The 27,208-nt window shown below is 38.9% G+C and overlaps 1 protein-coding gene across 2 annotated transcripts in view; it reads left to right on the top strand.

Moving 5' to 3' along the window:
• LOC133994608 (disks large homolog 4) overlaps window positions 1–27,208 on the top strand; it is a 40,259-nt gene that overhangs the window by 5,228 nt on the left and 7,823 nt on the right. The window contains exons 2-11 of one of the 2 annotated variants that reach the window (XM_062433939.1): window positions 4,581–4,742; window positions 11,593–11,649; window positions 19,743–19,796; window positions 20,953–21,003; window positions 21,220–21,344; window positions 24,161–24,330; window positions 24,495–24,631; window positions 25,938–26,082; window positions 26,620–26,755; window positions 26,963–27,119. In XM_062433939.1, the coding sequence (XP_062289923.1) occupies window positions 4,581–4,742; window positions 11,593–11,649; window positions 19,743–19,796; window positions 20,953–21,003; window positions 21,220–21,344; window positions 24,161–24,330; window positions 24,495–24,631; window positions 25,938–26,082; window positions 26,620–26,755; window positions 26,963–27,119 (1,194 nt within the window). Of the gene's footprint in view, window positions 1–4,580; window positions 4,743–11,592; window positions 11,650–15,885; window positions 15,976–19,742; window positions 19,797–20,952; window positions 21,004–21,219; window positions 21,345–24,160; window positions 24,331–24,494; window positions 24,632–25,937; window positions 26,083–26,619; window positions 26,756–26,962; window positions 27,120–27,208 lie in introns of those variants that run through there. The other variant, XM_062433940.1, reaches the window with a different exon arrangement.

The raw sequence follows: 27,208 nt of genomic DNA, 5'->3' as shown, positions 1-27,208 counted from the left end.
GTTGTTGTTGCAGCATACATCGCTACAGGATACTAACACTTGTCAAAGTGTTGTGGTGAAACACCTTGGAGAATAGTCTGAAGTTAGCATTGGCAGAAGTTGAGTGAATTTCCTGTCCTCTAAGGCATACATATACATGAAAAAAACAGTTGTAGTGGTAGGTGTTGGCTGGCAGCAGTCATCGTGATAATGCAAATGAGATGAAAGCTTTGTTGGGGTTTGGCACTTGAAAATCAACTGAGAAGACAACAATGGCTGTAATGTCATGAATCATAGAGGAAAAGAGAAAGTTTTGATGACCATCAGGGACAAACATTGTTCTCTCATGAGCATTCTGTTAACGTGAAAAGGAGTGATGATGCTATGTGGCAAATGTGTCATTTTTCTTACATGTGATCTTGATGTCTGACAGATGCTAAAATGTCTGCATGTGTTCAGCTCAATTGTGGCTGCTGTAATGGTGCCAGTGGGTGGATGTGAGGGTTTGGTCCACTAATATCCAGCAGGTGTTCTGGCCTACATATAGATTGTAGAGGGAGGTAAATTAACTTCTATACATCTACTGATGGATGCTCTCAAGCTAAAGCCAGATTTATACACCCAGCATAAAATCCGTCTGAATTCATCAGAGCAGCAAATGTAAAAATTAATCCAAACATAGAGAGGGAAAAAATGGATTAATCACAGTTAAAGAAAATGCAAATAGATGAACTTGCAAAAGTTTAAGTTCTGTGAAGATTCAGTGGGGTTTTACCATCTTTAATATACACCTGAGGAGCTTCTTATGGTTCCTGCAAATGCATTTACAGTCTGAGTTTCTTGGAAATTACATGTGTGAGAGGTGAGGTTAGCTTTCATTCCATTACCTAATGCACAGTAATTTAAAAGCTCAAGCTTGGTCCTTGAATTACAATCTGAGATGATGGTAGATAGTATTTGACATTTGCTCTACATCAAGTTACCTCATTAAGCCATTAAAGGAACAGCTTATTCAGCCTCTCAGTGTGCAATTCTTATTACACTACAGGAAGGCCGACACATGCAACTGCACACTTTGGAGACTTTCTATGTATTGACCTTTATAACACAATATTTCCTTTAAGATGTGCTGGATTCCTTCCACCATGATTTACTGATACAATAAAGTCTACTAAACCCAAAGGTATTTCGTTGCAGTGGTAATTTAGTGGACCACTTGTACAGTAAGAAGCAGATTTTAATTTTTGCAAGCTGTTAGAAATCCCCTGCTTGTACAAAAAGAACCCTGGGAAAATACATTTTATTGACATGATGTCCAATTATGTTTATTAAACAGAGTACATCATATCCTGTTTGTTTTGCGTGTACTATTCAAGCTCTGTATTAATTTAGTGAACATAGGAGTGCATGTTATTTATTACAGAATGTTTCCTCATCCTTATCTTCATATACCAACACAGATTGTAAAATATCTGTTAGTGCCTCTGCCTGATTAAGATATAATACATCTGGCAATATATTGTAAAGACATCTTTCAACTGTATGCAAGACATTAATACTTTTAAGGCTTTGACTGGACTTAATTGAGATGGATAAAAGTATATACAATGACTAAGGCTTTCGTATGAACAACTTACAGTCCAAAACAATAAAGGAGAATAATTTGCAGGCAGACAGGCATACTCACTGTCTAACTAAATTAGGGCTGCAACCAAGGATTATTTTCATTATCGATAAATCTTCTGATTTTGTTTTTGATCAATTGATTAATAATTTTGTTCTGTTAAATTTCAAAATTGTGACATATGTCAAACACATTTTCCTACAGAGCACAGTGACGTCATTGGATGACTTATTTGGTTCAAACAACGGTCCAAAACCCAAAGATCATAAATGTTCTGTAATGAAAGATAAGGAAAAGCAGCAAATACTCAATCTTCATTCTCCAGAACAAAGTCAGGAAAAAGGTGGCACTCCACAGTTAAAACACAGCAGAAAGAATGGCCTCATAAATTATGTATCTTTTAGAAAAATGTAATCACAATGAAGAAGCTGACAAAAGCAGCAAGTACTCTAATATGTGAGCCTGGAAGCCTCACATTTTTGGCATTTTTGCTTTAAAATAAGACCTAAATGATTAATCAATTATCCAAAAACATGCCAATTAATCTTCTGACAAATCAGCTCTAAACTAAATGCTTTAAAACAATGATAAACAGTATTTTTTTTAAAGCACAATAGATAACTGCAATAGTTCAGGCTGAACAAGACCCTTCCACTTTCACTATCACTGTCATGCATACATTATAGACATCAATGCATGACTAAGAATGACTTGGTGCTTTTGATTAATCCTTTCTAGTGATAAATGTTAATTTTAATATGAATTTGAATATGTCTTGCTCACTGCTGACCTGCAGTGCAACAATATCTTGTAACAAAGCTTTTTTGTTTTGTTGTTAACATGTGTTCCTGATTTAAATATTGGTTTCTCATACTGAATACATTCTGCACTTTTAACAATCAGACAATATTTTACAATGAGTGAATGTGTGTGAGATTGTGCAGCTTATGTGAAATGTTGCAGGTATGGACCTGTGTAAAACATTCATGGAAGGGGAAATACTAACTGCTGCTGCACTCTTCAGAGAAAAGGTAACTGTCGAGGTGTAATCATCTCAAGCAGAAGCTCAATGTCTTTGCTCCCAGGACTCAGAGCTGCTCATTTTCACTCAAGCAATCAAGGACTGATTCACACCTGGAACAGCAGGTGAATACATTGATGAGTAATGAACTGGCTGGAAAGCTGTAATGAACTGTGATGATACCCAGGAGTTAAGTGTTCCTGTACTCTCTCACTGGTTTTTGGCACTATGATAAATACTTGAAAAAGGCTCCTTTAATTTCACACTAATCTACAGTATTTACATTTCTCATCAGGTGTATGAAATCAGCTTTTTAGTCAAAATTCAATTCATCAGATAGTTGTTATTCACCTCCTAATAAATTCATCTTGGACTCACTGAGTAATCATACAAGAGGAAATGCACCTAAAGCTCTCTCCAGAAGGACACTTTGTTAGAGAGCTTAAGCATTGACGGTCACATCCCCCACCAGTGGGACAGAAGGCAACATGGCAGCATGAACGTTGTCATGCAGGAGAGGGGGAGGCAGCACAGACCAAAGTGCTTAGGGCTACTTTGTGCTGTGATTCATGTAATGTAATTGTTTTGTTTGAGTTTTGACTTAATGTTTTGTTATTCTATAAAACTTTTCAGAGTTTACTAACATAGGCAGGACTGAGAATAGTTCATTAACCGGCAGTTGTTCAGTTCTGTATTATACTGTATTTGGGTAGTTAATGGTATAAAGGTAGGTAATATTTTACAACCTACGTTTACATTACACATTGCACACAGTGATTGCAGAGCTTAATAAAGAAAAATCAATTGCTTCCTGCCTACTAACATGTCATATGGCATCCTGCTTTCAACAACTATTCATTTTCTATTTGGTTCATTGCTGCTGTTTTCTGCTTCCCTTTATTGACGCTCTCACCTTCTTTTTTTCATTTTACCCATCCCCCTCACTTTCTCCTCTATCTTCATCTCTATTTCACTCCTTCTCTTACTTGCTGTCTCAGTGTAATGTGATCCAGGACCGATGCTGGCAGCCCCAACTGTGGCACTGCAATCTCTGCTCTGCTCTGCTCTGGTTGCTAGGCAGCCTGTCTGAGACAGGGCTCGGTGGTGCACCTCCCTCTCCGTCTGCCTCCAAAAAAAAAAAAGAGAGAGAGGGAGAGAGAGTGGCAGGGCTGGCCATTAGGCCATCAGCCAAAATTCAGATGATCCCTCCAAATTTCTGTTTTCAGAATGAGATGCTTCACATCTGCAGTGCAGCAGAGCATATTGTGAGTCTTGGGGGTGTTAGGCGGGTACAGATTTGTAACAAAAACACAAGTGCAAACAAACAGGACAGCGTGGCAGATCTCCACTGTGATCGCTGCCCACCTTCTGATGAGTTTGTGATGGAAAATGCTGTGTGCAGATTTTGTGTTATCGCACCTAGAATGAAGCCTACCATGTGTGGCTACCACAGTGGGCTGCTGGCAGGCTGCCCAGGTGTGGGATATCGGTAGGGGAGTAAGGTTACTGGGAAGAAGCTGCATGATCTGCTACATTAGAGCCACTGTGAGTCATGGCTCTGGTTGCTCCATGTGGTTGTGGAGGACGACCGCCTTGCTCATCAACGCACAATGGTGACATTATAAAGCTTCTGTTTCTATGATGTCACTTGCACTTGCACTTGTGGGAGTCACACATGTTATGGGATTTACAAGATGTGGATTGTCCGCATTTGGCTAAAAATGAATCTGTGATGAAAATACTGGTCTTTGTCCTTGGAGAGGAGAGTTTGTCATATATATACGAGTATGTTCAAAGGACAGAAAACACCAGTGAAAGTCTACAATAATCAGGCTGACAGTAGATTCTATTTGCGAGTTAAACATTATCAACCTTCTGCATTGTTTTCTGCCACTTCTTACACATGAGAAGTTAGGACTAACAGCCGTGTCTGCATCTGTGTGTGTGTGTCTGCAGAAGTACAGGTACCAGGATGAGGAGACGCCCCCCTTGGAGCACAGTCCAGCACATCTGGCTCCAGGGAAAAGTGCCGAGATGCTTCACATGAGTGACAAGAACCTAGCTGCCATGGAGGCTATACATGGCTACACACCACACACACATATCTCTCCTGTCAAGGTAAGGCACATGCTCAGAGACACACACACTTTTGTACACAGTTGATCAATACCTAACAGCATTACAACAGCACAATACAGTCAGCTGTCAGCACTGTTACTGTGCTAGAATAAAAACACACTTCATCTCCTTGAAAGGTGAACATACGGTGACATATGGCAGCATGCGTCACACACACATTCCTCAACCAGCAGGTCACAATTGTACCTTTATTACAACATAATGTCTGTGACACAGTATAATTGCTGCCCTCTATGTCCACTGAGTGAGTCCATTTTCCAATTTTTTCTTCCAATCGAAAACCACATATAAAAGTATACTAACCATAGCTACTGAAGAAGTAGGTGATTGTATTGATTGTATAAGAAAGACTTAAAATTAAAAGAAAATGAGACGTGATAATGATAACCCTGTTCCTTACAATCGTTACCAGTTTGAAAACCTCTGGTTCAATCACCATACAGAGAGACAATAATGTTTTCTTCATTCTACATTGCTTCATTCAGAGACATAACTCTAAACTTGTAAAGTTTATAGTAAGAGTTCAATGTAGCCCATACACTGTTACAGCACATTATGTCATAATTGAAATGTTGTGTTGCCTTGAAATGAAGCAATTCTCAAATATAAACACTTTGATAGGAATGTAATATATTTATGAGGCAATTTGATATCCGATCTTAATTGCATGAAAATCAAAGTGCAAGTGGACACAAGAAGCGTTCAGGATTGAGTAATCTGATCCCCTGAACCACATCCACATCAAGATGTGGTCAGAGATCCATTTATTGTAATTGATTACAAAGTGTGGCAGCAGTAATGGTTTTTATTAACAGATGGAAGTGAAATCTCTTATTTGTTTTTGTTTTTTTAAATGAAGACACTATAACACAATAGCGTAATTGGCACATTACAGCTTTGCAGGAACAGAACCACACGCATTTATGAAGAAATGTCTGTGATTCCTCATATAATCATCATGAGACTGATTATTTTCCATTAAGCAACATAAAGATTTAACATTGGAAAGGGGAAGAGCTGCGCGGACGCTAATACGATATACAATCATTGTAGCTCCCAGTACAGACACTGAACATCTATTCAGACACATTATCTTACAAATGATAAATCTAATCGAGAGATACAAACCTCTATGAGACATCGACGCACACAACACCGGAGCCGATGGTCACGCGGTGAAAGCATACAGCTGACATCAGTAGGAACATGAGTGCAGTCACTTTGCCCCGGAGTGCATTAATGAATACATACTGCAGCTACAAACGCAAGCTATATTGTCCACTTAATAATGATCCATCTCATATGCCCACTCATGTTGTTTAACTGCCTCACTGGCTTTTAAGACTTAAGAGTTCCTGTATTTATTTGCTTGGAGGGGGAAAAACGTTTAACTATTTCCCACATGGGATTACCGTGAAGTCCCCGAGGAGCAGATATGTCCATTAAAATGCTCCTTTTTTTAATGAGCAGAGTCGGGGATGAGTTATTGTGCTTTACAGCTGCTATTTAAAACATACAGAGCCTGTTCAGCATGAGCTGCGGCGACACATGGAGAGTTCTCCTTGAGGGTGCTGAGAGGGTGCTCGGTTTAGGAACGCTGTCAAACCAGTGAAGAGTAGTGATATTACACAGTCAGTTCAGGTATCGTTGCTACCAGGAACTCATTTGATGGCACACGACTAACTCTCAAAGAGACAGATATTTAAATGAGCGTCACATCAGCATATCACATTGGCACAGGTTAATGAAACTGCACTGTATGACAGCAATCAGCTAAAACCTGTCTTATGTAATACTGTGTCATTTGAGACCTACAGTTTAAGTGCAGGTTACTTACTTCTGCACCATTACTTTTCAGTGAGTGTCCTATCCAAAGAAATGTACGTAATGAATCCAAACCACTAATCTGATTTACATTAATCCATTTTAATACTTCTTAAATGTTGCTTTGTCTTATGTTTTACACTGTGCGCTAGTATAAGCAGCGACTTGGAGACTGTTGAGTATAAACAACAAGCAACATATATATAATACTGAGTGAAAGCAGTGGTTGTTTTGTCAGTGTCCATTACTGGAGGTTCACAACAGAAAGGTGACACATGTGAGTCTAATATTTAATGCCAATATTAGACTAGTTAGTCTTGTATTTTAATATAAACAAGTCATAATGATAGAAACTAATTCTGTATGACATGTTGTCCCTTACTGACCCTTCTCACTGCTTGAATGAATTCCTCAGCAGAGTTTGTCATCCAGCACCATGCCAAGGGATCAGTAATTATTCAAGGTGGTGATGAGTGCACCATTTATTATGATGACAGGGACGGAGACTTGTTCCTTTCTCTAAAATCTGCCGTTATGAGGTAATTTAAGTCTGTATAAAAGAAAAATGTTTTATGTGGTGTCAGCCCTCTGGTGTTTCAGATACATTACATGACTCATTCAATCCTTTACCAGAGGCTTAAGTATTAGAAATTGTGACTGTTTTTTCTGTCAATGCATCAGCATGTCCACATACTGGAAATACAGTATTGTATCATGCCAAATAATAACTACATTGGAAGTAAGAAATTAGTATTTATAAAACATCTAAAGATACATTTCATGAAGAGATGAGGCTGGAAATATTCTATATTTTAATTATTAACAAATCACATGAAAAGACTAAAATCACCAGTGAATGTATGCTACAGTGCTAGTATTGTAGCCAATCAGATATCTTATTATTCTGTGCCTGTTTTGTGTCCAAAAACTATTAAAAAAAATCATCCATGAGTCATATTACTGCACTGGCTGATATGTTCCTTGTTATGATGATCATGGGCACCAAAATCAATGCGGAGTCATAAACTGTACTACTGCCATAAATACTCACTTAAGCACAACATGTGTATTTATCAACAGCTAAAAATAGTCCCCAACAAATGCACTGTTTACTGCTGTTTGAGTAATGTTTACTAAAAGCAACAGTGCCCAGCTGTTTTGTGAAATGACTGAGCCTTAAATCTAACCATGTATTTGTGACCTGTTTTAAAGATTTGCGCTTTCAGTAGGAAAAAGTCTTTGATTGTCACAACTGTTAACCTTAGCCAGTTCTCTCTTATGGTCAGACATTGTATACTTTTTACACTTTTTACATTTAGTTATGTCTTTGATATCCAAATTTCCTATGTTAGAGCTTTCCATAACTGGGAAATTAGCTAATATTGGTTATTCAGTTTACACAGAATATGATATTTACATCAAAAAGTCCAGCTCCTGCATACCTGACCTGCATAAAATGTTTGTTAATAGGTTATTTGATAAAAATGTTTCTGTAGGAGGCAAACATTTCATTGACGGACCTTCACTGAGCATCAAAAGTTTAATGTTTCTTAATATGCCCTGATATCCTCCACATGACGTCACAGCCAAATCACTTTACTGGCTGTACTACACATCTTGATCATTGTTATAATGATTTGTGGAGTGTTTTTTAGTTAGTGGACAAAGTGCATTCTGCTGGAGGGCTATGATAAAGAAAGGAGCAGAAACATCACTAATAGGCAGCCAAGCTGAAGAAGTTGCAATACAACATTTAAACTACTCATCAGTCAGTGGTGTTTTTTCTAACATGATTTTATGCCTTGAATTATTTCTTTCTGTTATGAGCCGAGGAGCTTTCACAAGTCTTTATGTTGTTTTACCCACCAATCACCAACAATAATTAAAGAATGACACAGGACCATATTTAGTGCTGAAACCATGCAGATAAGGAAGTTTATATTTAATTTACTGCTTGTGTGTTTGACTGCCATGTTCATGCTTACAGTAATACACATTGTTCCTTCCTTGATGTGGATTTCCTGTCCGTATGTGGCTAAACAATAATAATTAATATTAGTCTATTGCCCAAGTATTATGATATTTAGTCAAACTGCACTTGCACCAAATAATATCCACATTTTATCTGAATGAATCTTGAATGTTTTCTGTTTGTATAAAGTGAGCGTTTTGGAGAATCTTCTTTCAATAGATGATTTGTTTGGCAGACTCTGTAACTAGCCTGAGTGCATTAATTTACAAACATGTCACTATGACATACATAAACGGCAAATGCAACTTGAACATCTTTGACAGCTACAAATCAGAGATCTACAGTATAAGACTCTCTAAGTTTGGTTGGTCCCTCACTACCTTGTTGCCTTTATAGCACAAAAACACTTTGGTGTCTGGAGGAATGTGTGGTTTAAAAGAAACAGCAAAAACAGTTTCTTCATATCGTCCCTCCAGACATCTGTAATGCTTCTGTGCAAAAACCCACCTAAAATCTTAAAGTGGCGCTGCACCAGAAGAGTGTCCCATCCCTCCTCACTGCCTCACTGAGGCTTTGAATATTTCCTCCATTTGCAAACACCGTGTTCAAAATATTCACAGATAAACTCTGAATCAAAACTTTAGAGAAATACAAAACTGTCTAATGAACGGCAACATGCCATATATGAATGGTGGAGAAAAGTTAGTGAAATTAAAATGATAAAAACAATAATACCCACAGTATTATTTAAATCAGCCTGGAGGATATTGTTTTCCTACAACATGGACGAGAGCACGTTGATGTTGTTCACAATGTTTTGGGAACCAGGACTGGCCCTATTTCTATTTCTGGAATACTGCCATTATTTATGAAGTCGTGTGCTCCTCTTCTCGGAGAGATGAACGCACTGTGGAGCATAAAGGTCCAGGCTCACTTTGTTCAAAGTGAATTGTTTGCTCCATTATATCTGAGGTGCAGGGCTTCTTCAATATCAGGCTCAGGCAGATTGACGACAGGGGCCCACATGCTGTTGGAGCCATTTTATCAATGATCATGATCAATGTGTTCTTATACATGCAAGTATATGCATTTAATGCCTAATGTACTGTAATAGATTATCCATTATTTGGGTAATTGATGATGATGATGATGATGATGATGATGATGATGATGATGACGATGATGATGATTTGATGTTAGCTGGTTTATCTGTACTGTGTTACTCCTCTGCTACTATTCCCTCCTCACAGTGTCATGGTGACTTTTTTGTTTTGTGACCCTTTTTCATTACTGTGTGTTATGGTGAGTATATTCAATGGAAACCGTGACCTGTGTCAATTATTTTTTCACACCTCTTATTAGATGTATGCCTGTGCTTCCCCTCTCCCCACACTATACAGTCGCCCACCTGCACCCATCTCCCTGCTTGTGAGTGGGTGCCGGCAACAAAGAGGTTAAAGCCCCTGAAAACCTGATTTAAAACCTTAAGTATTTTATTCTAACATGAAATAATAATGACTAAAAAAAGCAATAATCAAAGTTTAAGTTTGTAATGAAATATCCTTGGTTATTATTTTTTTATTCAAGAGTTAAACACCTTTAAAACTCTGTCAATCTGCTTCATCAGGTTATTGTGGGTGACTGACAGTGTAACACATGTGACATCACATTTTTCTACTTCAAATCAGTAAAAGGGCACAGAGAACATACAAATACAGACGTCTCATGAAAAATAGCCCAAACTGTTCCAACTTCTGTTTCAATCTTCTGTTCACTCATAGTAAGAAGTCGATTGAGAAAAACAGGTTTGTAAGTCCTTTAAGGAAGTTGATTTATAAGTTAAAATTTGCCTGCATGAATCTCTGATGACTAAATAAATTAATAATGCTTCACTTTGTGCTACTGTAACTATTGCTGACGTGCCACTGAGCAAAGCACTGTCCAAAGTGTCTCCAGCGGAGCCATTAATAGTAGGCCATGACTATATTATGAAAGAGAGGTGCACAGATAGTACCTGTGAAAACCAGTATCAGCACTAATTCACCTCCTATGTACATGGATCAGCAACTATAGCTGTCCCACCATCCATACTTTAATGATGTGCTTCGCTGCAATATAAAGCTCTTCTGGTAAGTGTCTCCTGAGACATGAAAATTCTGCACTGCTGCTATCTGTACAGTTCATAGGCACACAGTGTGTTGTTTCTTGAAATTTAAAAAAAATAATTCGGTCTGCAATTAATAACAGAAATAATCAGGATCATATAAGTATGTGTAAATATACAAATTCATATACACACATACAGACGTCTGAACACCATTCTTCCAAAAGATATTGCCTCATTTGGACATCTTTGTGACAAGTTCACCCAAACCATGCCATCAAATGCCCCCCACAGCATACCAGGTCCCCTCAATGAAGGGGTCAGGCATTTAGACCTGTACAGTTTTTACCTTTAATTTATCACCCATCTTTATGTTAATGTAAGAAAGTAAAGGATTTAACTAAAACATCTAAAAGTATATCAATGAATAATAAATATTATGGGTTAGATTTATATGTATGTTAATGGGTGATATATATTATGTTGTGAATTTTTATTTTCTAAATCTGAAGTTTATAATGTCATCAAATAATAGATACAGGCAAGTGACTCGCGTAATAGTTTATAACAGTTTTAGGTGTGCAAATGTCTTTAAATTCATGTATGAAATCTACAAGGATGACATATGTTGTAAAAATTCAGCAGTAAGCTGTCAGATTCAAAGCCTATAGAATAAGGTTATTGCAGATATTTTTAAATGATATACTTTATCATCAATATTCATAGATTCAGTTTTGGTAACCTGGTTTTGGTGGATCTCTGCTGTGAACCCAGATGTGAATGTGTTAGTGAGTGTCATAAATGAACCTGTTAACATCCCCTCTGATCAATAAAAAAAACCCAAAAACCTGAAGCCGTACCCACTGTTCTTCCCCTGTGCCCATCCGCATGCCCTGCACAATTACCCTCTCCCTTCTGTTGTTTTGCAGCCAGTGTTGATGTCTACAGGACACACTCCAATGTACACCTCCGCTGTTTCCACACTGGTAAGAGCACAGCGACCCGTGCCGCTATGTCACCCTTAAAGTTTGCCGTATCATCATCAGTCATCACCATCAGACTTGTGTCCTCATTGCCCGTCGTTGCTTGGTTTGGTGTCTGATCACAACAAGCCAGCTGCCCAATTCAAAGCCATTTTATCTGTACTGCCAAAGAGTATGAGGTCATCTGTTTACTGATTATATCAGTGTGTTCATAGTCATTGTCATTCAAACCTTTTCTGGCTGAAAGATTTATGAACCTTGTACTCTGACTATTTTGGGGCCTGTAGTCACATGACTGAAACCAAAAACTTTTGAAATGTTGTGTATTTAAACTATAATGTGGAAATAATGTGCTGTGTTCTGGTTTCCATGAATGCAATTGTAAAAAAGTGATATGTGAGGAGTATATCAGAAAAATATGCATTGTGGATCAGTCCACTGTTTAAGTGTACAGAAGCGGCAATGGTTTTTGTAGGCGTATTTCTTCTCAATCAATTTCAAATGCAGATCAATGGTAAAGTACCCATGAGTCTATGAGACATAAGCAACGATGAAACTAATCCTAACATGCGTCACTACGTAAGCTTCTGCATGTCTTGAATGTGATATGTTGAAGATGTCGTGTGGCGTGAGGACTCGATGGACAGACAGATGTAATCTTTTTGCAGGGCAGACAGAAACCTGTAGGTGTCAGTGTTAGACTGTGCAGATTGATTCTCATAACCTTGAAAAGACGGCTATAAAACACCTTTTATGATCAGACCGGTTGCATTAGCCTCATGAATGGCCCACATGATCTCGTCAGTGGCCGAGGAGTTCATACTTAAGTGCAATTAGCCAATCACCCCAAACAAGCCACTTAAATCCAAACATGCAAGAATGCAAAAAATTTCTTATTATCTGAATAGAAATGATTTAAAAGGAAGAAGCGGAACATAATTTCTTGTCTTTGTGTGCTCACGCTGACCTTGACTACGCGCTGTCTAACAGTGTGGGCTTATAATTAAACTATTTAACATATGGGACATTCTGCACCCTTCAGCATTAAAGTCATCAGTCAGAAAAAAAGTGTTTGTATACACTCTCTCACACATACAGGGTCGCATACGTAGATTACATTTTTCCACACTGGTTTGGTACTGTAAAGTGTGTACTGTCTCAAAGATGCATTGCAGTGAAGCCTACGGTGTGGGTGTCTTTGTGGGTGGTGTAGTACTCGTGTGGTTGTCATTTATATGTGGGTGGTGTCGTCAGTCTGTCTCTTTATTGCTTCAATGGTGTGGGGTTTGCCAGTACCACTCCAGGCCCATTGATTTATGGGTAGGATTGTCTCTGGAAGCACTGCAATGGTTTGGCAAAGTGAGAGGAGATCTTTGGGTTATGTATATGATTTAGCTTCAAGTGACTCTTTTTATTTTTTTAAACGTAGGGCATAATGTAATTAGATTTTTTTTCCCTCATCGCAGTGCACAGAACTTCTTATATTGATTGTGCTCATATTAATGAATCTTCCCTCCTATTCTGCTCTATGTGACTCTATAACTTGGCTTATAACTTGGTTATAGTGTTGTGCGGCTACATAGTATGCTATGACATCATGTGCTGGACCATGTTGTTAAAAAATTCATCCAGTTATTGATATACGGATAAACTCCACTTGGCTGATGCCAGTGTTCAAGACATCTTCACCCTTCATATAAAGACAAACCAGAAGAGTGTGTGTAAGACGTGTCACAAATACCACAATTACCCCAAAACTCCTTTCATTCTTGATATTTTGGACGAGGTTCACTCACACGCTCGCAGCCCTGGAGGCAGAGCGCTGTGGCTGCTTCATTGACACAGATCGGCCTCAAAAATATTCTTAGGCAAAATGTTTTTTAAACAATGCACACGCTACATTTATCTTGACAGACTGGAGCTCTTCGGCTGAAAACATTACACAACACATTTGCCATTTATCCAGCAGGCACTGAAAGCCCCCACCGCCCAGTTTACGTTACACTCTGTCTCTTCTAATGAAAAGGGATGCAGATCACTTTCTAACCAGAGAAATCTTCCTATACATACTTTTCACACAAATTCTCCTCGGACTAAACAGTCAAACCCTCCAAGATGAGTTTGACACTTGGCAAAAAAGGCAATTTTTTATTTATTTTTTTTTAAAGTAAGGATTTAATTACTGTTTTCTGTAGTGTTTCCCCCAAGAGCTCTCCATTATACCCTCCCCTTTCTGCTCTGCACTCTTGTCTGGTCGGTATCTGGTTTCTATCTTCATTTTCTCCGTCCTCCTTACTTTTCTTTAATAAATGTTTAAATATGTCCCTGCAGCTTCGGTGTAATTACTGTGCAGCAGCAGCTCAGCTCCTTTGGGAGGGAGGGAAGGAGGGGTGGAGGAGGGGGGGGAGAGAGAGAGAGAGAGAGAGAGAGAGAGAGAGAGAGAGAGAGAAAGAGCGAGAGAGAGAGAGAGAAAGAGAGAGAGAGAGAGGTAAAAAGAATCCATGCAAAAGGAGGAGAGAGCTGCTCATGCTGAATGGCTGAATGGCAGAATGGCAGAGTAAGACAGATAGAGAGGGCCTTGCAATTGGAAGGGTGAGAAAATTAGATAGGTAGACGGAGGAATTTTATTCAACAAAATGAGAACGTCAGCTGACAGCTTGTCCTTCAGCGTGTCCTTACATAAGTCTGTTCAGTGTGTGTGTGTGTGTGACTGTGTACTGTATATATTACACGCCTGTCGATCCATCTGTCTTTCAGAAAGAGAGAGCTCAAGTGAGCTGTGAGAAGCTGACGATTTGAAAAGACAATTTTAGTCTTTTTTAGTGTAAGCAGTTGCGTGTGTCTTTATAAGGCTACATTGACCATTTAGCTATTTATTTAAGGAAAAGAAAAATGAATAACCAGCATAATTTCTTTTTCAAACATCCCAATCTTTTCACCACATTCAGCGTCTTTCTAGTGTTTCTTTCTAGTTCTGTCCATGGTGCTGAATTTATTGCCAGCAGCAGGGATATAAGGCTTGAGCAGGACTGTGCCAACAGCTGATTTATAATGGCTCTAATTGATGAAATGAGGAAAAAAATGTATGGATTTCTGTATTTAAATTTAAGTTAAATCAAAGTTGCAGTAATGCAGTATGAGCATCTTAGATTTTTTTTTAAGATAAATTACTGTAGAATAGTTGCAAAGATTTCTGATACTTACTAGACATGAAAAGTATCATGAGTTGCTGAGATGGATTTGGACTCTTTGGATTATTAATGGCAGCTGTGGAAACTTTGGGAACAGAAGAAAAAACAACAATGTTGAGGCTTCACTATTCTGAATGACTTACTGTAAAAATGGGGCTAATAGGCCTGCAGCCCCCTCTTAGTTTCAAGTGCTTCCCTGGGTCAAGTTAGGCCAGTTTGAGATGCTTGTCCTTCTAAGTTGAGCCACAGTATTAATCCTCCCCCTCTCACATCACCAGCATCGATATTATACAGAGAGACAGCTAAGTAATTGCCATCAAACTTCCCTGCTCGCTCCTTATTCCCTCAGCAGTGGGGAAGGGAGGGGGTACAGTACAGTAGCAGCAGAAAATATGAACTGCATTCTCACTGAGCACAGACCAGTAGCAGGGAGGCACCGCTATCACAGTCCACTGGCACAGATGACGAGGAATGGAAGGATTTGCTTGTAAAGGCTCATTTTTATTCTGGACGTGTGGTTTCTGAAAACAAGACGACTCAGTCTCAGATAATAACGAGCCTTAATGAGGATGAGTAATTTTTAGAGCTCAAGTCTTGGTTTGGGGGATGGAACGGGGCTTCCTCTAATGAAGTCTTCAGCACCGACCCAGCAAGAAAGAGGAGGATACTAATTGGGCCGTGCTGATTTTGCGATTCTGGATTTAAACATTATACTGTATTGGTGTGTATCCTCTGTCCAAAACATGTTTGTTTAGATTGAGCAGAGAGCAAAGCTGAAAGGGCACGTGCTGAGTTCAAATACATATTTTAAACTGAGGCGATCTGGACGCTCAGTGGTTTCTGATCAACTGTTATGGCAGGACTTGGACCTGATGGATCACTTTGCGGTAATGCTTGTGTGGTATTTTTGAAAGCGGACACTTCTACAGTGTACTGTAACTCTTCCAGCCACACACTCGGTGGGTGTGGATGTCATTGTGTTTTTTGGAGGCGAGCAGGGTTTGCTCCCCAGTCTCAACCACCATTTAGATTCCTGCGCTGAGGCATAATGTTCATGACTGTGTGGTACGCCAAGAAGATGGGCTGCCGCTTCCTCAACAATGTACGGAAAGCCAAGAAACATCGACATCATAAGATGGTAGGCATGTTTTAACCAGTTTGGTTTTTGCTATGATTGTACCTTTATATTTGGAGAATTATGCCATGTTGTCTAGTGGTACTGAAGTGATATTTGTGGTTAGTGTTGTAGTATTTTCTCAGATACTAAGCTCGCTGTGGCACAACCTATCGCTCATAATAGATATTTTAATCACAGTGAGGCTCAGTAATCAAATCTAGAAATACTTATCAGGACGTGTGTGTGCATGTGGGTGTGAGTCGGGAGGTGGGGCGTGTTTGTGAGTCTGACTCTACTGGTGTGAAGGTGCAGTGTTTTTCTTTCAATTCATATCCTAATAAACATGGATGTGTAGGTGGCCGACAAACTCCACACCTTGATAACCCACCCACATCCGCACGCACTGCCACCTTTTCTTCCTGCACTCCACACGTAACGTGACGTCTAAATTAGCCTCTATCACATCCTTGCACTCTGCAAACGATGAAACCCACACACAAATACAGGAGCATTAGCACGGCGTCACGAAAAAAAATCACGGCTTCACATTACAAAACACTTCACACGCTCGTCTTCTCGTTTCCATTCATTTGTCAGCCCCTGAGGTAAGGATCAGTCTGGAGTTTTTGCTACTGTTATCTGTCTCTAACTCTCTATGCTCCCTTAAAAAGGAAGAGCAGCAGTTTAGACACACATTAAAATGCTTGCATGCTTAATTGTTGCTGTAAAAAAAAAATCATTAGACACACACCAACTGCTGTGACATTGCGTATTTCAATAGAGGTCATTATCTTGCTTGATGACAGGATGGCTTTTACGTGTTAAGGGCTGCAAGGTGTGCAAGGTGTGCAGGACGTGCAGCGTTAAAGCCTCTCTAATGCAACCTTTGGTTTCTATCCAGCGCCGGCTCACACATGACATCATCCCCTCTGATGGTATTGAAACACTGTTTGCACACCAAGAGAGCAGTTGGTGTTTTAATTATCATCAAGCTTAATGAAACAGGTGATAGACATATATTATTATATTGTTATTTTACCTCCTTTGGCTAAAAATGTCCATCATACTGGAGGCGGCTAGTGGTGTGAGCATGCATAGTATGTGTTATGAGCGTCAGACGGACAGCCACAAATACAGGGATGGAGATTGTTCAAATTATTATTATAAGTGTTATGATTCACATACTCACAAGGGAGCAGTGCAGTACAATATGCAGCCTCAACAGATCCTGAACCTTGTGTTTTCCACTTCCAAATTGCCAATACTAACAATATTATTTAGCTCTAAATGGAGAGAGGAAATGGATTTAAACACACAGCTTCACTCTTTTGCTGCTCTTTCCTCTGTACCGTGTATGCTAAAATACTGCTCGGTCTTTTTTCTTTATTGTTGTAATTTGTCATTGAATATACACAATCTGTCACTTAGCTTCCTGCATATAAATACAAAGGTCTAAGTGTGGATGTAATTTGAAGCTGCCTGCAGAGACATGGCAGAGGACGGGTAAGCTGAATAGGTGGTGCTAAAATATAGGTGGGCAAAGGCAGCCAAACACCATAAATCCTAACAACCGCGACGTCCAGCGACTTGACAGAGCAGAGAGAGGCAGAGGGGCCTCTGTCAAAAATCCCCGCAGGGAAACTGCCTGCATTGGGCTTAGATTTCTGCTGGCTATACTCATTATTTCTGTCTGCAGATAAGGGGTGAATTTGACGTAATGTTCAGCAGCACGGCCCGTTGGACACAGCTACACGGTGGAGCTCTGCACGGCCACCGTTATAATCGAACAGTGTGCAGTTAAAGCTGAGCTCTGGCATTTTGTGGAGGGCTGATAGTTTTATGTCTTTACCTTATGTGGAAGAATATTTTCTCTTTATAAGGTTAGAAATAACTAGTAGGATTCAACGTGACCAGTAATGGAAAAAAGGGGCTTGGAGCATAGGATGGTTGTGTAAAGAAAAGGCTTTTTTCAGAGCATTTTTATGACATGCTGTAGCTGGAAAAGCACAGGTGTAATTAATAGCCTTAATTACAACATAAGTGTGGGTCCTGGGCCCTTGTTATTGCATATGCTGGCTCACTGGGACACTGATTGAAATGGAACCATCGTTAATGTCATTACTCACAACTGTGCCTTTCCTGCAACGGCATATCACAATGTCTGCTGTGAAAAAAAAGGCCTGATGAAAAGAACCAACAGAAAGCTGCAATGATCTTTATATGTTTTGTTTGTTGAACAAGATTAGTACTTAATATTCATATTTAAGAATAAAAATTAGATTATGGAGATCTTTAATTTAGGTTAAACAGCCATACTATGCATATGTGAGATTTACAATTACTTTTTTTTTTTTTTAGATTTTAGGATATTTGAGGTTGTAATCAGATGCTATAAATGTTACTTGATAAATGACTTAAAATAAGCAATAATTGATTAATAATCTGTCAACTAATTGATAAACTGACTCATAATATTGGCACCTAAATATGCCTTTAATGCATCATTATAGGACTCAAACTTGACCTTATTGTTGGTCATCTACAGTATTTTACTCCAGTTAAGCGTTTTTTCTTTGGGTTTCCATGACAACTTAAATCTCTGAGAGTAACAGACAAAAAAAAAGTTACTTCCCATTGCATCACATGAAGATCACTGGGTAAATAGTTTTTCTTAAAAGCGGAGAAAATGTATTCAGTTGTGTGTAGTTGTTGTTTGTGTGGGACTAAGAGCTGTCAGGTTTGTGAAGGTCAGCACACTGATTTATGTTGCTGCTGCTGTTCAGTAAGCACTTTAGATGCGTGGCGTCTTTCCCATGCTAATCAGCGTGGTACAGAGCAATGACAGAAATAAATACAGGAGTTTAGATGGGGAAGTCCGACCCAAACAGTACTGTACATCACGGAGCATTACATCTCATACCTTCATGATAAGAGTACATCCTGGGAAGAAGCATGAAAGTGTGTGTAGGGAACAAAGTTATAAAAGAAAGTGGATCAAAAGGAGAAGAACAATGTGTAGAGGTTAACTGTCACACTTCAGATGAGATGACTGAGAAAAGCCCAAAAAGGTAAACCCAAATCATTTCAATGCTGATATCTCCTTTTGTTGAATTGCTGTCTTTTCTTTTACTTTTTTATCAGTTTGTCCACAATGACTTCCTGAAATGCTGAGATTCAGTCTTTAAACCATAATGATTGGAATATGATTCTGGACCTAATTTAGAAATTAACAATTGACTATCAAGCAAGCTGACGATATTGGGACTTACTGTGGTGCCTGTCACCACCTTGTTACCAAATCACAGTTTTTTCATGGTGTGCTGCGAGATTGCCACCATGTGCCGTCAGTGTGGCGGCACATGATTCACTGAGAGGTTTGTTTTGAAACGGGTGGTGGGCGGAAGGCGGACGTCCATGTCCACGGTATTCACTAGATCTCCATTTACTGCTTCAGTAAAACAAGCTATACTGTAATTTAACTACTAGCTGCACCAAGATAAGCCAACGACTAAGAGTTAGGACAACCGGCAGCTAGCATTCATTTTTTCGTGTCCATCGTGGACAATAATAACAAATTGCTCTGGAGTTGCGCGCTCTATCCTTTAGCGTGAGAGTGACAACCATAGCAGAGTGAGAATAGTGTTATCACTGCTAAGAGCCAAAATGGCCATCAGTCTTGGCTGTGACTGTAGGTTTCAGGGATATACTGTGAGCTCATCCAGGAGCTGCCTCATCTTTGAGGTTCTGCCATTATTTCTTAATAATATATCTTCTCTCTCTGCCTCCAGGGAAATACTCCTCCAGTGGTGGTGAACACTGATACACTCGATGGCTCCCCATACGTAAGGATTATGTTTAATCTCCTCTTTATTTTATTATTATGTTAGGCTCAACCATAGGACAAACTTAACAGCCTTCATATTCAGTCTGTATTATCAGTAAGTCTAGTCATCTAGCAGCATCCAGGTAGGTCTTTACTCATTGTTTTAATCTGAATTATAACAGTAATGGATTTTACTTATTTTAATTAAAATTAGGTTTCTCTGTTTGATATATATTGGACAGAACAGAGGCATTACTTTAATTGATTTATCGTTTTTTAAAGATGTAGTTTTCTAAAATGAAAACAGTCAAGCACCTCAAACATATTATTATTGGCTGTGAGGGATTACAGAATGAGGTTTCTCAGAGAGAAAGCCTCCCATCACGGACCACTATTTTTACAGCACTAAGAAAAGTTCTTTCTAGGTCAGACACCAAAACAGTAAAGTTTGAAGATCCTTAAATTCCCTCCTCCTCAGGGACGAGCTTAATTGCAGAGGTAAAACAGATGTGTAGTTAAGTTGCTCAGCCAGGAGGCGAATTAGACTAAAAGAGCAGTGTTGCTATTATCAACCAAGCATCAAACTGATCCAAACATGCAGCGTCTCAAAAAGGAGCAGAACTATGTGAGTGGGCAGAACTATTGGTTAAAGGATGCATTTAATTTTGGTGATGATTCAGGAGCCTGTGGGAGGTCCTAACAAAACCTCATTTACTAAATACAAACATGATCAAGTGTAGACGGCAATGCTCAACCAACGTTATCTGACCATTTAGAGGTCCCTTATTTATACTAGAAATTAGGGACACAACTAACTATGTTTTCTTATTATTGATTAGTCTAATTATTTTCCTAATTAATCAATTAATCTTTTGGTCTGTAAATGGTGAAAATGCCATAACAAAGTTAACATATTCAAACGTGTCATTTTATTATTTTTTTTAAAAATGATATTTATATTAAAAGTACAAAAGCCCTGCAAAATTCAGTTATTTTTTATATGTTACAAGCAAAAACATCAAAGTCACTTTTTCCAGTGAAATTTATTATCAAAATAGTTACCTATTAATTCTTCAGACTAATCAACTTATCGTTTAATTGTTTCAACTGTACTAGAAATCCACTAAAATCGAATTCTCTCTGCATGTCAATTAACAAACATCTTATTCTGACAGGTGAATGGGACGGAAGGGGAAATCGAATATGAGGAGATCACACTGGAGAGAGTGAGTCTGTGAATCTGATCTTTTAAACTTGATCTTGAACATATTCACAGTGCATTTATACTTTTCTGTAGTTATAACATATTGATTTTTAAGCAAGTCATGAAAACATGATTGATGCATGATCATTACAGTCTCCAAACCCCTAAAGCTACACTTAGATGCCCCTGATGTCATGAATTATATGCTGTGTGTTTTTGATTGTATTTTCTGCTGCAGGGTAACTCAGGCCTGGGCTTCAGCATAGCAGGGGGAACAGACAATCCCCATGTGGGCGACGACCCCAGCATCTTCATCACCAAAATCATACCTGGAGGAGCTGCGGCTCAGGATGGGCGACTGAGGTAAAGCCACACACACAGTAAGCACACAAAGCCAGCTTGCAGGTCTACATACCACAAATATGACAGCAATCAAAATCTCACGTATACAGTCAGGCCGACTCCAGTTACAGATGACAAAAATGCTTGTGTAACACTGTGGTGCCCAAACTTTTTTAGACCACAGAGCCCGTTTCCTGACACCCGAGGTACCCAACCTCCAATATGACTTGCAGAGCCTACATGTAGACAGAAGCTCATCAGTTTTAACTATTTCTTTAACTATATTATATTTTATTTATTATTTATAATTTCAGTCACACGGAATGAAAGCCAACAGGTACAGGTGCATATTAGATTTATAGATAACTACAGATACATCTATATGTTAATATGTTAAATGTATTATTTCTTTCATGTATTTCAATTAAAGTGAGCTTATATTTAACTCTACATAGAAAACAAACAAACAGAGCCCTAACAAAAGGTTTTGGGCATGTTGTTGTTCAGTTCAGAGTCAGTCGTCTCTGTGTTGAGAGCTGAGATGTTTCAGCTTCTTCGAGACGTTTTTTGTGTCAAATCTTTCCATCACTGCTCTGACGCTCACTTTTATTCTCACTACTGAACTCCTACTAAACTCTTGAGCTGGAAAGCATCTTTTGGTACTATGACAACTGGCAACTATGAGATATCACATAACCTCCAACTACTTGCATATCAATTTAATACGGTGATTTTAATGATTATTGTTTGTTTATATTTTTTTGTAATCTTAAAAGTAGTTCATGTATATGTTTGTAATTTTTAATGTAGTGAAACATTATTAAAAACATACAGTAGCTGAACAATGATACGGTTAATTTTGCTGCACCCTTTGCCTGCCCTCACCCATCCACTTTAGGAACCACAGCTCTACCATTCACCCCGTCTTCTCTCCACAGCTTCCAGCACAGTTTCTATTCACGTACAGTCAGTCACTTTTCTGTCAGCAAAAAACACTAAAAGAGGAGAAACCGCCCAACAAGAATGCACCTCTTCATTTTAAGTCTAAAGTATTATACCACAGTGCTACAACCTACTGACTGTCAGCATCATTGCCTCAGATAGACCAGCCTATTTAATTCAAGACCTGAATCCCTCATCCAAACACTCTTTCCACAATTTTATTTAATTGTATTGTTTGTATTTTCTCTGAAACTGTTATGTTGCTCCTTTGTGATTTTGAGATCATTTTTGGGAGGTATAATAGATTCTTATGTACGCTGTAAATGTTAAAAGAAGTCCAATTTAAACAAATGATATGGCATGGTAAGAAAGGGCTAAATAATAGATAAAGGGTTTTTTTCAGTTTGTTTGAGTTAACATCATAAAACTCCAGACTAACATTGTAAGTAGTCCATCTTTTAATGGAGAAAATGTGTAGAAGCTGACAGCAGCAACATACTTTAGATGAAAGTAATCTGTTCTCAAAGAAACTGTGACAAGTGACACCTACAAAATAAAGCCCAGAAGGATCAAATTGTGAAGCAGCCCACAGGAATATGTCACATTTGCTTTCCCACTTTTGTAAGAAGCTGTAGTGCAGTTTTCTTTTCTGAATAAAAACTGTACTTTATAAGCCGTTTTCCCGATTACACTGCAAAAAAACAAGACATGTATGTAGGCATCCTCCTCATCCCCCTCTTTACAGTTGACCTACAAACTTCCATCTTGAATGACTTTAGTTCAAAGCAGGCCTCGAGAGAAAGCTCATATTTGCCTGAATGCAGGTTTTTTTACTTGATTTTTACTGGCTGCTAAAGGCAAATAACTTATAATACTATACATTATTAGTGCATATCTGAAGAAAAAAAAAGAAAGAAAGAAAAGGAATTCCTTACAAACATTTTTTTATTAAATTTGGGGGGAGGGTTATATGACAGGTTCAGATGGTTTGAAATCTCTAATTGGTGACTCAAACACAGAAATCCTCAATCATTCTTTCTTTAGGCTAACTCTTCAGCGCTGAATGACTCAACAGCCCTCTGAAAATTATTTGAAAAATCCTTGAAAATCTGAATAAAGAACCCCGTGAGGCTTGTTTAAGCTTGATTTATAGTCCTACTTTGTAACATTTTATACTGTACATTTACACAATCTTAATAAATGTTGTACACACCCCGATGAGCACAGAGCTACAAAGAAACACAAAGGGACACTCTATGAGTTGCTAGAAGTGCAAGCATTAAAAAAATGTGTTACTGTACGATAAAAAAGCTCTACAAAATTTATATTTAATACTGCCTCACAAACAGTGTGAAGCTCAGACTTGAAGATGTCAGCAACCATTTGTTCCCTGCTTTTAGTGATGTATCTCAGTGGTTAAACCTCTTGCAGCCCTCAAGAATTATTTCCGTCTTACAAAATTTTACACACTATAATTTACATGGCCGTAAAATCAATTTTAAGCACATGAATGGAATAGTGATAAGTAGAGTTTTTAGGCCCTTGGAGGAAAGAATGTCTACGTCTTAAAATAGCTATTTCATCCAAATCTGCTTGCTTGAAAATCTGCTTTTCTTCTGCAAACAGGCTGACACTTTCACTCCACATATCAGCTCATCATTTTCAAGAGCAGTTAACACAAATAGAGCTACACTTCAGCTATCCCTCATGCTGGATCCATTTCTAACTTCTGGGTGGAAAGACCAGATGTCTGTGGTGAAACTAGGTCCCCAACACAGCCATCGTTCTAGACCGACTGCTTTTGGTGGCATATTACACCCAATTCACCAACACAAAAACTCATGCTGTATTTTCCTTCTCCCTCCCCTCTCTTTGTCGCTCCGTCTGTTTGTTAGTGTGAATGACTGCATCTTATTTGTGAATGATGTTGATGTGAGGGAGGTGACACACAGTCAAGCTGTGGAGGCTCTTAAGGAGGCAGGTGCTATCGTCCGCCTCTACGTCCTCCGCAGGAAACCAGCAGCAGAGAAAGTCACTGAAATCAAACTCATCAAAGGGCCTAAAGGTATGTGGAAGTGTTGACTGTGTACAGCACAGATGCTTTTGTGTGAGCTTAAGGATGCTTTATACCCGGCTAAGCTGTGCCCTCTGGATTTGGAAAATCTTCTCTGTGTTAACCCATACCTCCTTTGCTAACTCTGTGCCTCTCTCATCGCTCCCTTTTCTCAGGATTAGGTTTCAGCATTGCTGGAGGGGTGGGAAACCAGCACATACCAGGAGATAACAGTATCTATGTCACCAAGATCATTGAAGGCGGAGCAGCTCATAAAGATGGGCGTCTGCAGATCGGGGATAAGATCTTAGCGGTCAGTCACTCATATATGATAACACTGTCACTGACTCAGACTCTCACCTATTAAACACACCAACACACATACACACACATGCACACAATTGCACACGTGTGTGCTTGAGCAGCGCTGATGTGTTAAGAGACGAGATAAATTACAGCTGTGATTTTCATGGTCTGGAATTACTTTCATTAATATTTTCATAGATGTGTAGGATGGGATAAGTGTTGAACTGTAGTACTGCCACAGTGAGTCTTGAGCAGCATTACTGCCATCTGCTGGACAAGAAAGAGCGGTGCAGCTGACAGCCAGCTCAACACCAGCGACCTCAAAATGGTGCTGGGTTTCTACTAAATGGTGTCTGAGGCAACGCTTTACCTCTAAATGGGATAAGTCAATATGCTTCTGCTCATGGTGAATCTGTTTAAAAATACATTTACGATATTGAAGTCATATGTAATAATGCTCTTTTTTTATAGCCTTTTGTAGTTAAGGGTGAGAATCTGCATAATGCCTTTAGGGACCCCCAAACCAGGGGGGACCCTTCATAGAAGAAGAGAACAGAGGAAATATTCAACTGTATATAAAATATAAAATATTATCTTTGCTGGAGAACCCACTTTAATGTTTAGCTTTGCATACAGTAATAAATAGTCCTGTTTGGACTGGTATATTGTAGTTTAGGTAACTAATTACATTAATACTTAGACATTTTACTTGTAATTTCTAGAATAGAGGAAGAATTGATACTATGCTTTTCCGCTCATTTTATAATGTGTAATATTTAAACTGATGTATAAGAAATTATTTGAAGCTCATTGTTCTAGCATTGAAAATGTGCTTTGGCAATTATTTCCATTATCGATTCATCTCCTGATTATTTTTTATTTTCTCAGTTAAGCAATACATAGGCGTGTCTGACAAAGACAAAGATTTGAGAAGCTGAAACCAGCTTATTTTTTAGTATATTTGCTTAAAAATTACTTAAATGATCGTTTAGTTACTACATTAGCTGCTGATTCATTTGCTGTTGATCAACTAATCAATCAATTGACTTAATGTTGCAGGTCTAATGTACTTTTTAGTTTGTCTTGCATTAAGTCAGTTCATCATGACTGTTGCTAAAATCTAAATTTGATCAGCTGGTGTTGTCTTGATAAATAAATAATAAATAAATAAATGCTGAGAAGCGCTGTAAGCGTCTTTAGTTATGAGCGTCTATCAGACCCTTCATGTGGGAGATCCAGTATTTGGTCTGAGGAGCCATGCTAACCCTTACTTTGCATTTATCATCTCTGACTGTGTTGCTGTGAACCATCAGGTGAACAACGTGTGTCTGGAGGACGTGATGCACGAGGATGCGGTGGGGGCTCTGAAGAACACAGCCGAGGTGGTGTACCTCAGGGTGGCCAAGCCCAACAACCTGTTCCTGACCAACTCCTACAACCCTCCAGACCTCACCAGCAGTAAGCCCTTCAGTCTTTTTGTCTCATTTTCTTATTTCACAAGGCATAAGGACACATTTAGTGGGTTTAGGGACAGCTGGCTGGTTAAAATCAGACCAGACTACTTTAAAACAAAATGTCCAACGTTTGAATTGATGCATTTCCAAGAACGTACACCCACAAAAATGACAGCTTTTTCTTGTTCTTTCTAAATCACTGAGATCACTGTGGGAGTTCTGTGAGAATTCAACGCTGAGGTGTACAGGTTTGGGTTTTTTTTAGTTTGTTTGCTTTCTCACAAAAACTGAATATCTTCCCTTGACCTGAATCTGTCACTTGATGAAAGCCTGCCCTTGTAATAAAGAATTACAGCACAGAAATACTCTTTCTAGTCTTTTCAGGAGATGATTACAGAGTACTTCATACAAAACATGGACAAAATCTCACATTCAACAAGTACATTTAGTCGGTGAAAAAGCAAAAGGCCTTGAGATATTACATAGCTGTGCACAACACCTGCCTGTTATATCTCTTTAAATTTTGTGTGTATTTTTCCAGCATATTCCCATATGGATACTGAACTTAGCCACCCAAACTATCTTGGGTCAGATTACCCACAAGCCCTCACTCCCACCTCACCTAGTCGGTTTTCTCCCGTTCTGCATGGCCTGATGGGAGATGATGACATCCCCAGGTGAGCAAAGATCATTCAGCTCTTCATCATGTAAATTGATTTATTGGCTGTTTTAGTGTTAGCAGTAAAAGTAGAAGTAGAAGAAGGATTAGCAGTATTAGTTTTAGTATTTGAGTGTGGATTGTGTATATTATTCAGAATCACAATCATATTAGTAGTTAATAGTTATTTTTGGTAATTTTCCTTTGTCCCCTGTCCCTTTTCTAGGGAGCCTCGCAGAGTCCTGATTCACCGAGGCTCCACAGGTCTGGGATTCAACATTGTCGGGGGAGAGGATGGAGAGGGAATCTTTATCTCTTTCATCCTGGCAGGGGGGCCAGCTGACCTCAGTGGAGAGCTGCACAAGGGCGATCAGATCCTCAGTGTAAAGACGCTTTATCCTCATAAAGTTGTCACACACACAAACACACATACAGGCGCTCTATAGTGGCACAGTGGTTTTTCACTGTTGTG

Source organism: Scomber scombrus, chromosome 14 (assembly GCF_963691925.1).
Source record: "Scomber scombrus chromosome 14, fScoSco1.1, whole genome shotgun sequence".
Lineage (NCBI taxonomy): Eukaryota > Metazoa > Chordata > Actinopteri > Scombriformes > Scombridae > Scomber > Scomber scombrus.
This window is presented reverse-complemented; position numbering and strand designations above follow the sequence as displayed.